The following is a 14727-nucleotide window of genomic DNA, read 5'->3' on the forward strand; positions in this document are numbered from 1 at the left end:
GCCATAAGAAAGCATTTAATCAACCCGGATCTGTTTGACCTTGATTTAAGAGGCTAGCAACCGACTGACTACTTTCCGGACTTCTTGTCCTGTGCCCATTTCTTGCCTGCTCTGCCTCTTCCCCCAACAAGATGTCCCCAAACGCACCCTGAACATGTCACCCCCACTGCTAGAAAGCACTCAGTGGCCCTCGGTGCTCCAGGAACAAATTCTGCGCACCCAGCAGGGGAACTCTGCACACCTCCTCACCTCCTCTCCCCCAAACCCCAGCCTCTCCTCCGGGGCATAGCCTCGGGGTGGCGCAGGGGGTGTTTGGAGGCTCTGCATGGTGTGTGTGTGTGTGTGTATGTGTGTGTGTGTAACTGCGAGTGTGTGTGTGTGTTACACCTGCGGCGCAGGGGCTGTTTAGAGGCTCTGCATGGGGTGTGTGTGTGTGTAACTGCGAGTGCCTGTGCATGAGCCTGAGAGGGGGTACTTACATCCGTGCCTTTTCCTAGTCTACCATGGCACGTACAGTTCAACCATAATTAAATACTCTCTAGCAGCCACATTAAAAGGCAACAGGTAAAATTAATGTTAAGTCCATTTATTTAGGGACGCCTGGGTGGCTCAGTGGTTGAGCATCTGCCTTCAGCCCAGGGCGTGATCCTGGAGTCCTGGGATCAAGTCCCACATCAGGCTCCCTGCAGAGCGCCTGCTTCTCCCTCTGCCTGTGTCGCTCATGAATAAGTAAATTAAATCTTAAAAAAAAAACAAAAGAAAAACAAAACATAAACAAATGTGATCTCAAAACATAATCAATATGCAAATGACTGAGACGTTCCTTTTGCATTCTTTTTTTTAAGTTTCATACTAATATGCCTTGGAAACCCAGTGTCCTCTTCACGCTGACAGCACACCTGAGGCTGGAGATGAGCCACAGTTCCCGCGCTCAGTGAGCACACCTGACCACTGGACTGACAGCACCCAGGATACCTCTTTCCTCAGAGTCTCACTCCAGCATCGCCACCTGCTTCCCAGCAGCTGGGGCCCTTCCCACCTCTGCATATTCCACACATGCGCCACCCCAGCCTGCCATCCACCCCTTGCTCCGACGTCCTCTGGGTCTCAAACAGGCACAAGCGCAGCACACACCGGCCCCATGTGGGAGGGAAGGCCAGGAGAGACTGGGTCCCCTTCCGACCTGTCAACGTTAGCCCTTCTGCTTACTGGATGCCCTCTCCTATCAGATACTACCCCTCCCGGAAACGAGAGCCAGTGCTCACCGGCCCTGTTTGTGGAGTGGGCATTCCCAGACTTACCTTTACTCTTATTATCATAGCTGACGTACAGCGTTGTTAGTTTCAGGCGCACATTTTGATTCGACAATTCTACACATGACTCAATCCTCATCGAGACAAGTGTCACCATATGACCTTATTACAGTACTAGTGGCCACATTCCCTATGCTCTACTTTTCATCTCTGTCACTTATTTTGGGACTGGACACTTCTACCTCTCTCTGAATATTCCCTTCACCTATTTCATACCCCACCCTCCTCTGGCAACCACTAGTTAGTTTCTATTTATGAGTCTGGTTTTTTTGTTCGTTTGCTTTGTTTTTTTTTGTTTTTTGTTTTTTTCAGATTCCACATATAAGTGAAAGCTCATGGTATGTGTCTCTATTTCACTTAGCATAATACTTTCGAGGTCCATCCACATTGTAAACAGCAAGATTCCACTCTTTTTATGGCCAAGTAATATTCCACTGTATACATACCACCTCCTTATCCATTCATCTATCAATGGGGGACATTCTCCATTTAATCCTTGCAAGGCTCCCAAGAGGACAAGCCCAGCCGGCTGGGGAGTGACTGGGGCCACTTAGACCACTTGACAATTATAAGATTTGTGGCAGGGCATTCACGGCCTCATGTCCTATATAATCACAATGGCTCTGCAGTCAGAAGGGTCTTGTGCTGGGTTTAATGCTCTGCGTCAGTGTCCTGAAATTCTTCATTTTTGAACAGGGGAGTCTGCATTTTCATTTTGCAACAGGCCCTAAAAATTATATACCCTGTTTGAGGCAGGCAGCCCCCATGGTAGCTTCCAGGAGTTGCTACAGCCACATTTCCCACAGCTTTGCCACCAAGCAATATGTTATGAGAGGCCAAATTCCACCAAACATATGACCTTTACTAGCATGCTGATGTGAAAAGAGAACCACGTAAGAACATCTCATGCTGTGGCCTCCGGCCTCCAACAAGCACCTCTTGGGAAAGGTTCAGCTGGAGGAGGATACTGTCTGATGGCAGAGCCCAGGCCACCAGTGGTCCCACACAGATGCTCCAAGGAGTGCAGGGACACGGCCCCAGTGGGCGTTGCCTTACATTCTGCTCCAGAGCCACTAGTGGCCAGGCCCCAACACTTTCTGATCAACTACAGATCTTGAATGTTATCCAATTCACCAATAAAAAAAAAAATTACACAGAGCATCTCTTAGGCTAAGAACAAGCCATCCTCAGATGTACGTTTCAGTGGCAATTGCAGTACTTTAGCAACCCCTTCTGGACTGTGGGTCCTTGATTTAGGGGATTTCAAAAAGCCAACCAAGCACTCTAGGTGGGGACAGGCTTTATCTCACAAGACCACAGACCATACATCACACCGATAATACCCCATGAAGCATTTTAGGCAAGTCTTACACAAACAATAACGTCACCCTCGTTTTATTCCTGAGAAAAATGTGGTAAGTGAAAGCATTAGAGCCCTTTAGTCAAACCACCCTGCTAAGAAGTGGCAAACCCAGGATCCGAACACTGGTCCCTGACTCCAGAGACTGAGTTCTCACACTGCAGGTGTCAAAGCAATTGGGGAAACACAGCTATTACCACCACTCACGTTGTCCCCCGCTCATAGCACTGAGTTGTCAGGAGAGCCAAAGTCCCGCCTTCCTTTTTCATGGAAAGTTCAAGTCCTCCACCTCCTCAGCAAAGCCTTCCCCTGGGGAGTCCCGGCTCCTCCAACGCAGGTTAGTGTTTTTTGCTTTACTTCTCACTCAGTACTTCCACATGTACCAGTCGTGTCTCCTATATCTGTCCTGGCTCTGTGACCCTGGGCCCTTGGCTAATTCCTCAGAGCCTCCACTTTCCACCTGTGAAAAGGGAGGAGTGTGACTGCACTTACTGGGGGCCGCTGTGAGGGTTAAATGCAAGAGGGTGTCAGGCCTGGTGTGACGCCACACACAGCTGGCCCTGAATGAGTAATGGCCACTAGGGCGGGGTGCTCCAGATGACCACCAAGCCAGCTTTCTGAGAAACAGGGTTATCACACAACAACAGACCTGCTCCTTGCACCAAAGAACCTGCAGGCTTAGATGTGGGCTTTTGAAAGTACTCATGTGAGCACAGTAACAGTCATTCCCCTGCCCCTGTATTCAGAGCTCCCTTTGTGACAGGAACTGTGCCACAGAACCGAAAGACCAACCTTTTTTTTTTTTGGCCCCTAAGGAACTCACAATCTGGTAGAAAAAGAAAAAGAGATAAATCCAGAAAATTCAAATATTTACTGACCACAGGACCTGCACAGGGTGCTGGGCACAGGAAGGACATGGCCCTGCTTGCACAGGGCTTTCACAAGAATGAGAGAGACCATTTCAGATGACTGATGGTGCTAGTGGCTCTCCTCCATCATGTGGTGGTAACAAGCACCAAGAGTAGAGGTTAGAGGTATACAGAAGTACAGTTTACGGAGATGAGCCGGAAAGCCAAGAGGACTGGCCCAGGCACAGGGTAGGAGTCTGGGAAGGCTGCCTGGAGGAAGTGACTCTTCAGCTGAACCAAGCAGGGGAAAGAGGCATGAACAAAAGGAGGGTGGTGGGGAAGCACAGAGGCAGCAGGAACCACACGGGCAGGGCACAGACTGCTCATGGGCATGGTCCATAGGTCTGGGGCTGGCCATCACGAGGGAGGATGTGAGAGTTAAAAGCAGGGCCTGTAAGCTTGGATACCAGGCTTAGCCTGTGGGCCATGTGAAGGTCATGGAGCCATCGCAGGCCACCAAGGGGGCTGAGACAGGGGACTCCTCACTAAAGAAAACTCTGAGAGCCAGCCTATGAGATGGCCCAGGACGAGCAGAGATCAGAGGTCAACTGGCACATGAGCCAGGGGACAGTCCTTTAGCTCGGAGAGCACCAGCGAACAGGGCAGGACTCCAGACTTACTCTCGGGGCAGGCTTAGACTGAGAGAAGGGAGTGCAGACTGCGGAGCTGCAAGCACGGGGAACCAGGTGGGTCATCAAGATGCACCGATGGGGAAGAGCAGACTGCAGCTGAGGGTAGAGCACCGGCCAACTCTTCCTTGGACCTATAAAGCTTGGAGCATTTCATAAACGGGACCAACACAGCCGAGTTCTGCAACCTCCCACCAAAACCCTTGAAGATTTGAAATGCATGTCACAACTCAGAATCTGTGACTTTTAGAACGGTGACAGCGTGTCGGTCGTGTACTAGCTAACCCCCAGCACGGCCGAGGGCAGCAGCCCGCAGTCGCACACACTTACGAGTCTGCGGAAACACACAGGAAAAGCCACACTGGGGACCACAGCGAGTCTACTAAAGGGCTCGTGGCAGTTCGAGTCAAAGTTTGCCTCCAAAGAGTTCATGACTCACTACGTTCTTGCCAAAAGTGAATTACAGGAAAACTTTTGGTTTTCATAGTTTGGGTTTTGGAATTATAGACATAGGATTATAGATCTGTGTTAACTTCTATTACAACTTACAAATCAGGTGAAAGGATAAATCACAGAATATTTTTAAGGGAAAAGTACCTTTCCTGCTTCTGAATACATAGCTTGAATTAGGCTTGGCGAGTGCTATTCAACCTCGCTCCTGGAGGACTCATTTTTACAGAAGTGAAACCAGGGTAATTACCTAGACAGAAGGGACTCACGTGGTGAGCAGGAAGCACGGGGGCCTATATGAGAACACTCAGGTTTTATTTGAAGCCCTTGGACATTTGATAATGATGGAAAGGAAAGACACCACGGGTGTGGTGGGGTGCGCATCTTGGACCAAGACGGAACTCGGTTCTCAGGCTGGGTCTTATTTCACCCCTGCCACCTGAGCAGGAGGCATCATGCTCCTCATTCTCAATAGTGGAGAAAAGAACCCAGAACGTTTTTACTATTTAGCTGAACATCTTACAACATAGCATGTGAAGTCTGATGAATGGAGAGAGAATCTTCCTTTGTGGATGTGCCCACAAGGCAGCGTGGTCAAGTGCAGAGCAGTAGCCCCCGGTCCCAACAGCAACAGGTACAGCTCAGAATGGACCACCTCGCCTCTCTGAACCTCAGTCCCCTCTCGACAAAGGCCAGAATGCAGAGTTTGTGGAGCTGGGGGTACATGTTCAATGCCTGGCACAAGTGGGTGGAATTGATGGTATGTAAGCACGGGCAACTGTCTTCAGATACACCACCCAGAAAACATACAAAAATCCACACCACCCAGAAAACATACAAAAATCCAGCTTCCAACCAAGAAAGGTGTGTGTGGGGGGGAGGCACACATAATAACAGTTCTGTAGCAAAAGTGCACAATTTCTATTTCAAGGTAGGGGCACAACTATCCCTTTACTGACTACAACATTCCATCTGAGCCTGAAAATCTCCTGTTCTAATGGACTTCCAGAGGCAAAGGAAAGTTTTAACCCAGCAACTGATTTCTGTGAAATTGGGAATTCATAAACATGGGGAACTGAAAGCTGATATGAATTCCAAATAATAACAAACATCATCGCCATCTCGAATCGCCAAACACACCTGGGAACCCTGAACTTCCAGATCTTTAGTTATTACACCCAAACCAGTCCAGTCTCTCATGTTGCAGTGTCAGAAGCTGTTGCTGGCCTTCTTTATGCAAGAAGCCTGTTCATACAAACCTCATCAAGCTAAAACAAATGTCCTGTGTGTTTCATGAGATTCCCGACACAATTTCCTGTCCCACAGGGTCTGGGACTCAGCGCAGGACAGGCCCCCACGCCCACTCCCAGGCTGGGGAGCAATCACAAGCATCTGGTCTCCAGCTCCTGGCTGGAGGAGAGGAAGAATGACTGCCCATCTGACTTCGTAATGCAGTCCATGTATTACACCAAATGCTATTTGGGGGGGGGGGGGCGCACGGGACATTATTTCCCTACATGGCATTTTTCTAGGTCAGTTCTCAATTGTATGGTTGGTCTTTCCAGCGTCCATGAGGTTCCCACTCCCTTCTCCAACTGTGTATCTATCGATGCAAGGTTAGCTTTTTCTTCATATATTTCAAACAACATAAATGTGCTAGATTGAACGTAGAAGCAAAAATGAGAGAAGCCATTTAATTCTATTAAGCCAGGCATTAAAACATAAAACAATGAGATTGAACTCCAATAAAAAAAATAAAATTAATTAAATTAAAAAAAAAACATAAAACAACACCTCTCACTAAATTTCTTTTCTTTTGGAAAATGCACAGTTCACACTGATATGTTTATACGTATGTGTTCATTACAGTCCTTTTAAAAATATCACCACAGCTCACCCACACTCCTGAGTACACACCCAGTAAAGGGAGGACACAGGCCTCGTGAACAGAAAAAGGACAAGACAGATGAAAAACGCTCCTGGACAATGCGCATCTGCATTCACATAATCCAGCACTGAGTACTGCAACCCTCCAACCCCATTTAGAAGGTACTAAGTTAGCACTGGGAAGAAAAAAAGAAAAAACTAGTCTTATGAACTAGTTTATAAAACTAGTTTGATCTCTGCACGTTAATCCCCAGCAGGGACTGGAGCCTGGGGCAGGGCACACATGGGAACACGTCTAGCCCCTTGGACCTCACCGCTCAGAGCGCAGTAACTACAAGCAAAACGCAGTTGGCTGTTTTGTTCGAAGCCTGTGAAAAGATTCTCGAAAGAGCGTCTGACTCAATAAGACAGGCTGTAGAAGGCGGTGCCCCCGGCCACCTGCCCACCCAGGAACAGCGGGCGGCCTGGCGCTGAAGGGCTCCAGCCCGGGGAGAGAACCTCGCTCCTGCCAGCCGAGGAGGCTGGATCAAAGCTGTGACACCCTTCCTGCAAACGCATCCGGCGACGGGCCCTGCCTCTTTCAACTCCGGGTTCCCATGGGCTCCTAGGGAGAGAAAGGCAGGCCCTTCAGATTTCTCTCTCAGGCGGGGCGTCCCTCACACGCAGGAGGAGGAGGAGACCGCAGGGTGGCGAGAGTCAAACGTGAACACTAACTCCTCATCTGTATTAAGAAGACCTGCCGTGATCTTGTGTCTCGTGCGTGGCAGTGGAGCCACGTGCTGGCAAGACCTCGGAGGAGACCCACGATTCGGACACATGTCCAAATGACCTACAACTTAATTTCACGCAGTGCTCAGGACAATCTAAGTGGTCACCCTTCTCGGGGATGTTTTTCGGGGACGACGCTTTCTTTCCTTCTCTGTCCCTCTGCAGCTGAAGATCCCCTTTCTTCCAGCAGTTTTCTAACACTAACCACATCAGAGCCACCCGAGCGCCTGTGAACATGCGGACACCCCCCCGCCACCCTCACCCAGAAACGCTTCCTCTGCGGCACGGCAGGGCTGGCGGCCTCCAGGAACATGTTCTTCACAGGGTCTTCAAGGGCTCCTGCAAGGGACCCCTGCCTGGTCTCAGGAGAAACCCTCCCCACCTTTCAAGTGTCCTGCCCCACTGTCTCCACAGCCCACCTGACTCCATCCCAGGAGAGACCCTGGGGCCCCTGAGCTTTGTTGACTTGGCTGCAGCTGCTCGGGGAGCCCAGAGGTCGGTTGGGGGCACACACAGGGTCACCTGCAGAACTATTCATTCAGTGGCGGCCCCAGCACTTGACAAACAAGCTTCTTTCTTTGGCTTCTTTCACAAAGAGCCTGGAGATTTCTGCATCTCCAGGGGGCAGGACTGGCTAATCAGCACTCAGCCTGGACCCTCTGACTCCCTGTCCCTCGGCTTCCTCAGTGGCAGGGGAAGCAGAGCAACCCAACAACCGAACCACCTCCAGGTCTCCTTCCCCGATGAGAGCTGTGATCCTAAGGTCTTCTTAAATTGCTGCATTTAGCTCTGAGTGGCATTTGAGAAAGGCTGGGGAGAAAATATGCTCTGTAGAACTCCTCACAGTTTTAGTGTAATAATGTGGTTATCAGTTGTTTCGTGTTCATCTTCCCCACTGGAGCGTGTATTTCTGAGACGGCAAGGAATGTACCAGGTGCTCAGGAAGGATCTGAGGAACCACTCTGAATGAGTAGGGGCAGGGGCAGGGTGAGGGGAGAGAGAGAGCTGCTCTCTGGACAGATTACTTTTAAGAAATGTTTGGCTAAGTCCAGTGACCCCTGGAACTGGCTCCTCCGGAGTCCACGCGCATCTCTGCTAAATTCCACAGTCAGTGAACCCCAAGTTTGTAGCTGAACATTAGCCAAGGTGGGAGTCTTTACACTGTGGGAATTTGTGAATTCTAGCTAAGGACTTCTTTTTGGCTTAGAGGTCACAAGAAGAGTTCAGACCCCTACAAGAGGAGATGAAGTCACCCCACCTTATCACACCCACACTTAGTTCTGTCGGTCTGAGGCTGAAGAGTGATCGGTAAGCCACTGAGATGAGCAATAGGTTATCGTATGTGGTCTGGATGATACCACAACAGACAGGGACAGACCCTTGGGAATTATGCACGTAGCTGTTAGTGCAAGAATTTCTTACACTCTTGAGTTGTGACTGTTCAAGGGACCCCCATAAAGGCAAGTCCCCAACTGGCCAGACAGGTGGTACAGAACAAGATCACTGCACGGCAAATTCTAGGTACTTTTCTGGTTTTTGCCATTAACGCTTTTTAGTTTCTCACACAGGACGTCAACCCCAAGATGAAACAGAAAGTGGTGCTCACTCTCAGCACCCATCTACTACCCCAAGCACACAGGACTCAGCTTTTGTGGTGCAGCCAAGCGAGGCAAATTACCAAAAAGGGAGTGAGAAGGGAAAACCCTCTCTGCCCTTCTATAGTCACTGTTCTTAAACACTCTCAGCCCATCCTTCATTCTGGAGGCTCTTCTCCTCCTCATCTTTTATGGACTCTAAAAAAGCAAGGAGAAAATTCTTCTTTCTAACACTCAGATAATAGCTCCTTTTCTTTAAGACACCAGGCAGCTTTTATACCTTTGGTTAAAATATGTTAAGTGGAAGCCGACATCAATACGACAGCTCTCATGCTGGACTATGGAGCCAGCCACGTCTCTGGATATACGCTTTGCACCTCACTGCAGCAGGGGCACGGCTGCGCCCGTTCACTGGTCACTGATGGAAGGTCTCTAGAAGCCCATCAGACAATACTACCTCTGGTCACCAAAGACTCACCAGACCTCTGTGGGGTATGTAAACCCCTATGTTACCACTTTAGAGACCTATAAAACACAGATGAATAACACAAGTCATCGATGTGGAGGAGGATTAGGGGCAGTTCCTGTCTCTGTTCTTAGATTTAAGGGTGTTCCTGTATTTCTGGACCTGCTCACATTTTGTTCTGGCTAAATCCCTCCTGTCAGGGGAGAGGCTGGAGAACCTCATGGGTGGAAGTCCTGACTGCCAGGAGGTGTCTGGGCTGGGGTGTCAGGAAGAGGAGCCTCTGAAGCAGTGGAGGACAGAGGAAGGGAGCTTGAGGGGGTCTCTGGCTGGCAGCCTGTAGTGTGGGAGTGGGAGGCAGAGCCAGAAGGCAGGGTGCCTGTCTGTCCATGTCTAAGAACGATTTGCTAAGTGGCCTCTGCTCAGCCCAGGAGAAGCGATTTTCCCTTGGCTGGGTGTGGTCAACTCTGCCGGTGCATTGCCTCGGGGAAAGCTGTGTTGGTGTGTGGCAGGCAGATCCAAGAAAGAACAGCTGTATGGTGTCCTTGAAGGGGCATGATACAGAAACTAAGACGACCCCAGGCCTAGAACTTTCTGCCATTGAGTAGCTTGTCACCTGGACAAAGTACACACTTCTCTCGGCTTCATTTATCACCTCCACTGTAGCGCAGATAGTATGTGCCCAGCTTCATACAGGGTTGTGTAAAGCTGAAATCAGACAAAGCTTAAAAATTAAGTTTTATAAACCATAAAGCACTGCCTGACTACAAAGTCTATTATTCTTACTCTTTGGAGGAAAAAAAAAAAAAATCTTATGAAACGCTGATTACACGAAGAGCTAATTTCAGAAAGGAAAGCAAGAGGCAGGAAAACAAAAACCCACGAAGATCCAAAATACAACTAACCAACAGGCACTCTGTTCTTGTGACCAGGATAAAAGTGCCACTTCCTAAGAAAACTGAAATACTGATTTGTTTTCGCTCAGCACTACACACCTTTCTTGGGCCTCGACTTAGCCACAGTGTAGACCAAACAACTAACTGGGCAAATGCCACCCCTGGTAAGAGGGGAGCAGGAAGTGAGGTTTGCAGGAACTCCTAAGTGAGGCCTCTCCGAACCTGGCTGAGCGGAGCCGGCAGGCTGTGCACCCTGGGCCCGCTGCTGGGTGGTTTCCCCAGCTCCGGTCAGGAGAGAAGTCCGGCTCTGGGAGGGTCCCTGGGTAAAACCTGGACACCTGCACAGAGGTTACATGGAAAATGTATTGTTGGAAAACAGCTTCTTTTGGGCATTGGGTGGGTATGTGGAGGGCATCTGAAGTGGAGGCCAGGACTGGGAAAGAAGTGAGCTGGAGAGGTGGCCAGTGCTGTGGGGGGCAGAGTGGGGTGGAGCTGAGCTGGCCTGGTGGGAGTGGGGGGTGCAGAGGGGTGAGAGGGGGAGCCAGGTAGGGACGAGAGGGCAGGAGGGTCACCTGGCTCTGCCTGAGAATGAGGAAAGGGAGAGTCTCGGTCGCACGGACCCCGTGACAACTGGAGTGGGCTCACGGCAGGGGAGGGACCTCCACCCCAGGCCTTAATGCTGACCAGGCCTTTTCATCCCCCTCTGCAGGAAAGTGAGTACCTCTGAGCACCAGGAGGCAGAGGGTCCATGCTGCCTGGGGAAGGACGAGAGGAATACTAGTGAAAACTAAGAGAACATCTGTAATAAGAGGGGGAACAGGCTCCCCTCCTCCTCCTCCTCCCATCCCATGAAACAGTGGCGAGCAGGCAGAGAAACCGGCTGTACCTCCCACCCTCTGCCCCTTCCTACTCTCCATTTATTTTTCACTTCATTTCATGTGATAGGAACATAATGACATTTTTCTGTTACTCATCACATTAGCAAACACAGCTGCCAGTTCACAAAACTGCTCTTCTGGGGGTCAGTGGGCCAAACGGGCTCCAGCCCCAGGCCTCACACTTGGTCCCCAAGGGGCAGTCACGGCCTGTCAGCAGCATCACCCTTCACCCTGGGCCAGCCATCGCCATGGGAACGCACAGGCATCCCAGGCTCAGGGGGCCTTGGGAAGGGGGGCTGGCCTTCAGGGGGGGCTGCCCGTTAACCGTATGTCCGTGCTCCACAGCAGTCCTCCCTGTGCCTCAGTTTACTCTTTCTTAAGAAGATTCAGGGCCCATTCCTCAAGATGTTATGGGGGCGGGGGAGGGAGTGCGCTCTGCATGTTATTTTGAGCAAGTTACTTAACCTCTCTGCGTTTCAGTTCTCAGCTCTCAACAGAGATAGAACAATATCTGCCTGGGTGTGTTGCAAAGACTAAAGAAGGTACCTTAAGTAACTTCACAGGACATTTGGCCCAGGATGAAGGTACATATTAGCTTTAAATACTAATGATAATCGTGACAATGTCGAATGTGGAAGTATCACGGCGGGGGAGCAAGGGGTGGGACCCAAAGGCCCAGCAGAAACACCTGATCCAGACTGAAGGCGGGAGAGAGAAGGTCCGGGCAGTTTCTTAGACAGGACATCTGAGCTTGGACCTGACAAAGAACTCGTATGAGGTTAACCCTTTAATTTGCTACGTGGCTGGACAGGTAAGACTCGATGCTGTCTCGTCTAGCCCACACCAAACCACTGGGCAATACCCTCCCTCCCAGCTGGAGGAACCTCAGGAGCCAGGCCACTGTGGGGCCCGGAGCACAGACAGGAACTCTGGGGAGCCCTCAGCGGCAGCCGCCAGGATGGATGTTCCAGAAGCAGGACCACGTGCTCTAAAAGCCACAGGCCCGAGGTCCTGCCACATGGGGCCAGTGGGGGCCTGGGAGCCCTGCTGCCAGCGGCTGTGAGGGGCAGCAGACAGAAGAGGATGCACCCCACCTCCACCCCGCTCATGGCCACTGACAGGTCGGGGGGGCGGGGGGCCCTTTCATACACCACAGTGATAATCCTAATTCCACTCATTCCTCACTGGGGCAGGTGCAGATGTACCCAACACAGTTTCCCCCATCTCAGGGTTTTTAACACTGTTCAAGAGACAAGGATGCCACCCTGCTTCCAGAATAAACCGGTCCCAAACCCACCTACAATTGCTTTCTACAACTTTTCTAATAAGTCCTGTCTGTAATCGGTAAAGACTAGGGCGTGCCTCCTGCTATTAGACCAAGCGTCGGTTCTGACACTTAGGTTTTCCAGGATGTTCCTTCGGTGGACTCTAAAACCTCCTATCAGTATCTGAATTACTGAACCGAACGGCGATCACGACCGGAGCCTTCATGCAGAGCGGAGTTAACAAGCTGCCCGGACAAGAGAGAGAGATTTTTATATACTTGAAGGCATCTGTGATTACTCCAGGGCTTTTCCAACTGGAAGTCTCAGTAGTAAATTTTGATGGCTAAACCTAAAGGCAGATCGCTAAGCAACTCCGACGGTCTCTTCCCATTTTTCAAGCGAGAGAAGCTTCCGCTGGCATGTCACGCTGACGGCCGACTTACCCAGGTCGATAAGGATCGCATGCTGTTGGGAGGTGAGCCGTTTTAGGAGTTCTTTGTACGGTGTGTCCTTTGGCTGCTGTTTACTGGGAAACTGGTGTCGAAGGCGGTACTGCTCTGCCAGGAACTTCCAGATTTCCCCCCGAAGATGACGTGGCACACCTTCAAGGGGGGCGGGTAGAAAGTAGATTTTTATGCTCAGAGCATGACTTAATAAAAAGGAGTTAGGTTTCATTCCATTGACCCAACCTCTTGTTCCATAGGAATTAAGAGCATCGAAATGGAAAGTCAAACAACCAACATTTTGTCCTCTATGCTCCCCTCCCCCCCCCTTGCACATCCCCATCTTTCCCCCCACCTCCCGTGGCCCCTCTTGCTTGCCTTGTGGCTCTCAAGTACATACTATGTTCAGACTGGGCCAGACCCAGCAAAGGCTGAACTGGTGAATGGCATGAGCCCCTCTCTGGTGCCTATTTAGTAACGTTCTAGGGAAAGATGCCCAGCCACGTAAAGTTATAGTGCAAGATGCCGTCTCACACAGGGGATGTGAGCTGAGTGCGGGGGTTCAGATGAAGGAGACCAAGATGGCATGGAATCCTTCACTTGTGCCAAGATGCCAGAGTGTGGGAGGTGAGAGAGAAGACAGGTCAGAGGAAGGAAACCTTAAGGGCAGTCAGGCTGGATGGGCTACCTCAAGAGGCGAAATGAAGGGTAGGGAACCTGCATGTTATCTGGCAGCTCTGGGGATCTACGGAATGTTCTTGAGCAGCCTAACTGGGGAATCCTGCTTAGACCCCATGAGCGAGGTGGGCAGAGAAAAGGATGAGAGGCTGGACACCATCCACACAAATGTGCCTTGGGGACCTGGACACAAGAAAAGCTATCCGAGAGCCTCTCTAGCTCATGTTTTAAATACAATTGATTTGAACACTTTTCCAAGTGGTTAAAAACATCGTCTAAAACTAGGAAAAGCTCTCTTGAAGCCAATGATGTTATTTAAGGCAAACTTCATTAGAAAAGTGACGCTTTTGAGTCAAAACTTTCTGGTTGGGGACACCCGGGTGGCTCAGCAGTTTAGCACCGCCTTCGGCCCAGGTTGTGATTCTGGAGACCCAGGATCGAGTCCCATGTCCGGCTCCTTACGTGGAGCCTGCTTCTCCTTCTGCCTGTGTCTCTGCCTCTCTCTCTCTCTGTCTCTCATGAATAAATAAATAAAATCTTAAAACAAACAAGCAAACAAATGCTTCTCGTTCACCATCCTGCCCAAATGTGGAGATGGGGAGAAAAGGCAGCCTGCAGAATAAGATATCGAATCTTTCTCGTCTCTGACAGGAGCTCCCTTGAGAGACGAGGAACCTCCAATTTAGGGATGGATCTTTCCTTCCATTCAGGAAAAACTGTGACTGCTTTGTACACTTCGCTGCTACTCAGCGTGCCTGGCCAGGATTCCTGATTTTCCACTGGCCACGTCTGAGAGAAGTCTCACCAGCAGGTAACATTTACCATGAGGTCACCAGGTGCTGCCACCATTCTAAGTACTTTGTCATCCCCACGACTTGCAGAGGTAAATAGGATGATGATCCTCAGGGTAAAGACAAGGAAACTGAGGCCAACAAGAACAGGTCCCTCACCCGAGATCACCCAGCTGGTTAGGAGCAGAGCAGAGAAAGGGACTGCTGTTTTTTCTTCATGTCTTCCCTGTCACAACAGTCAGACAAGCTGCTACTCAGATGGGTACTGGAAAAACATATGTTATGTTCCTGCCTGGAGGTTAGTAATAAACTCATCATTTCTGGATCTGAACTAGAAAGTAGTCAATGTCATTTATTACCAGATCCACAAGGAACTGTTTAGAACAATCAGCCATCTCTTAGA

General features: G+C 50.2%; 1 protein-coding gene across 8 annotated transcripts in view; it reads right to left on the bottom strand.

Annotated features, from left to right (window-relative positions):
* Positions 1-14727, bottom strand: part of TBC1D1 (TBC1 domain family member 1) — a 238078-nt gene that overhangs the window by 22329 nt on the left and 201022 nt on the right. For all 8 annotated transcript variants that reach the window (XM_072807653.1, XM_072807642.1, XM_072807663.1 and 5 more), the window contains one exon: positions 12856-13014. In XM_072807653.1, coding sequence (XP_072663754.1) covers positions 12856-13014 — 159 coding nt within the window. The remainder of the gene's footprint in view (positions 1-12855; positions 13015-14727) is intronic.

Source organism: Canis lupus, chromosome 2 (genome assembly GCF_048164855.1).
Source record: "Canis lupus baileyi chromosome 2, mCanLup2.hap1, whole genome shotgun sequence".
Classification (NCBI taxonomy): Eukaryota; Metazoa; Chordata; class Mammalia; order Carnivora; family Canidae; genus Canis; species Canis lupus.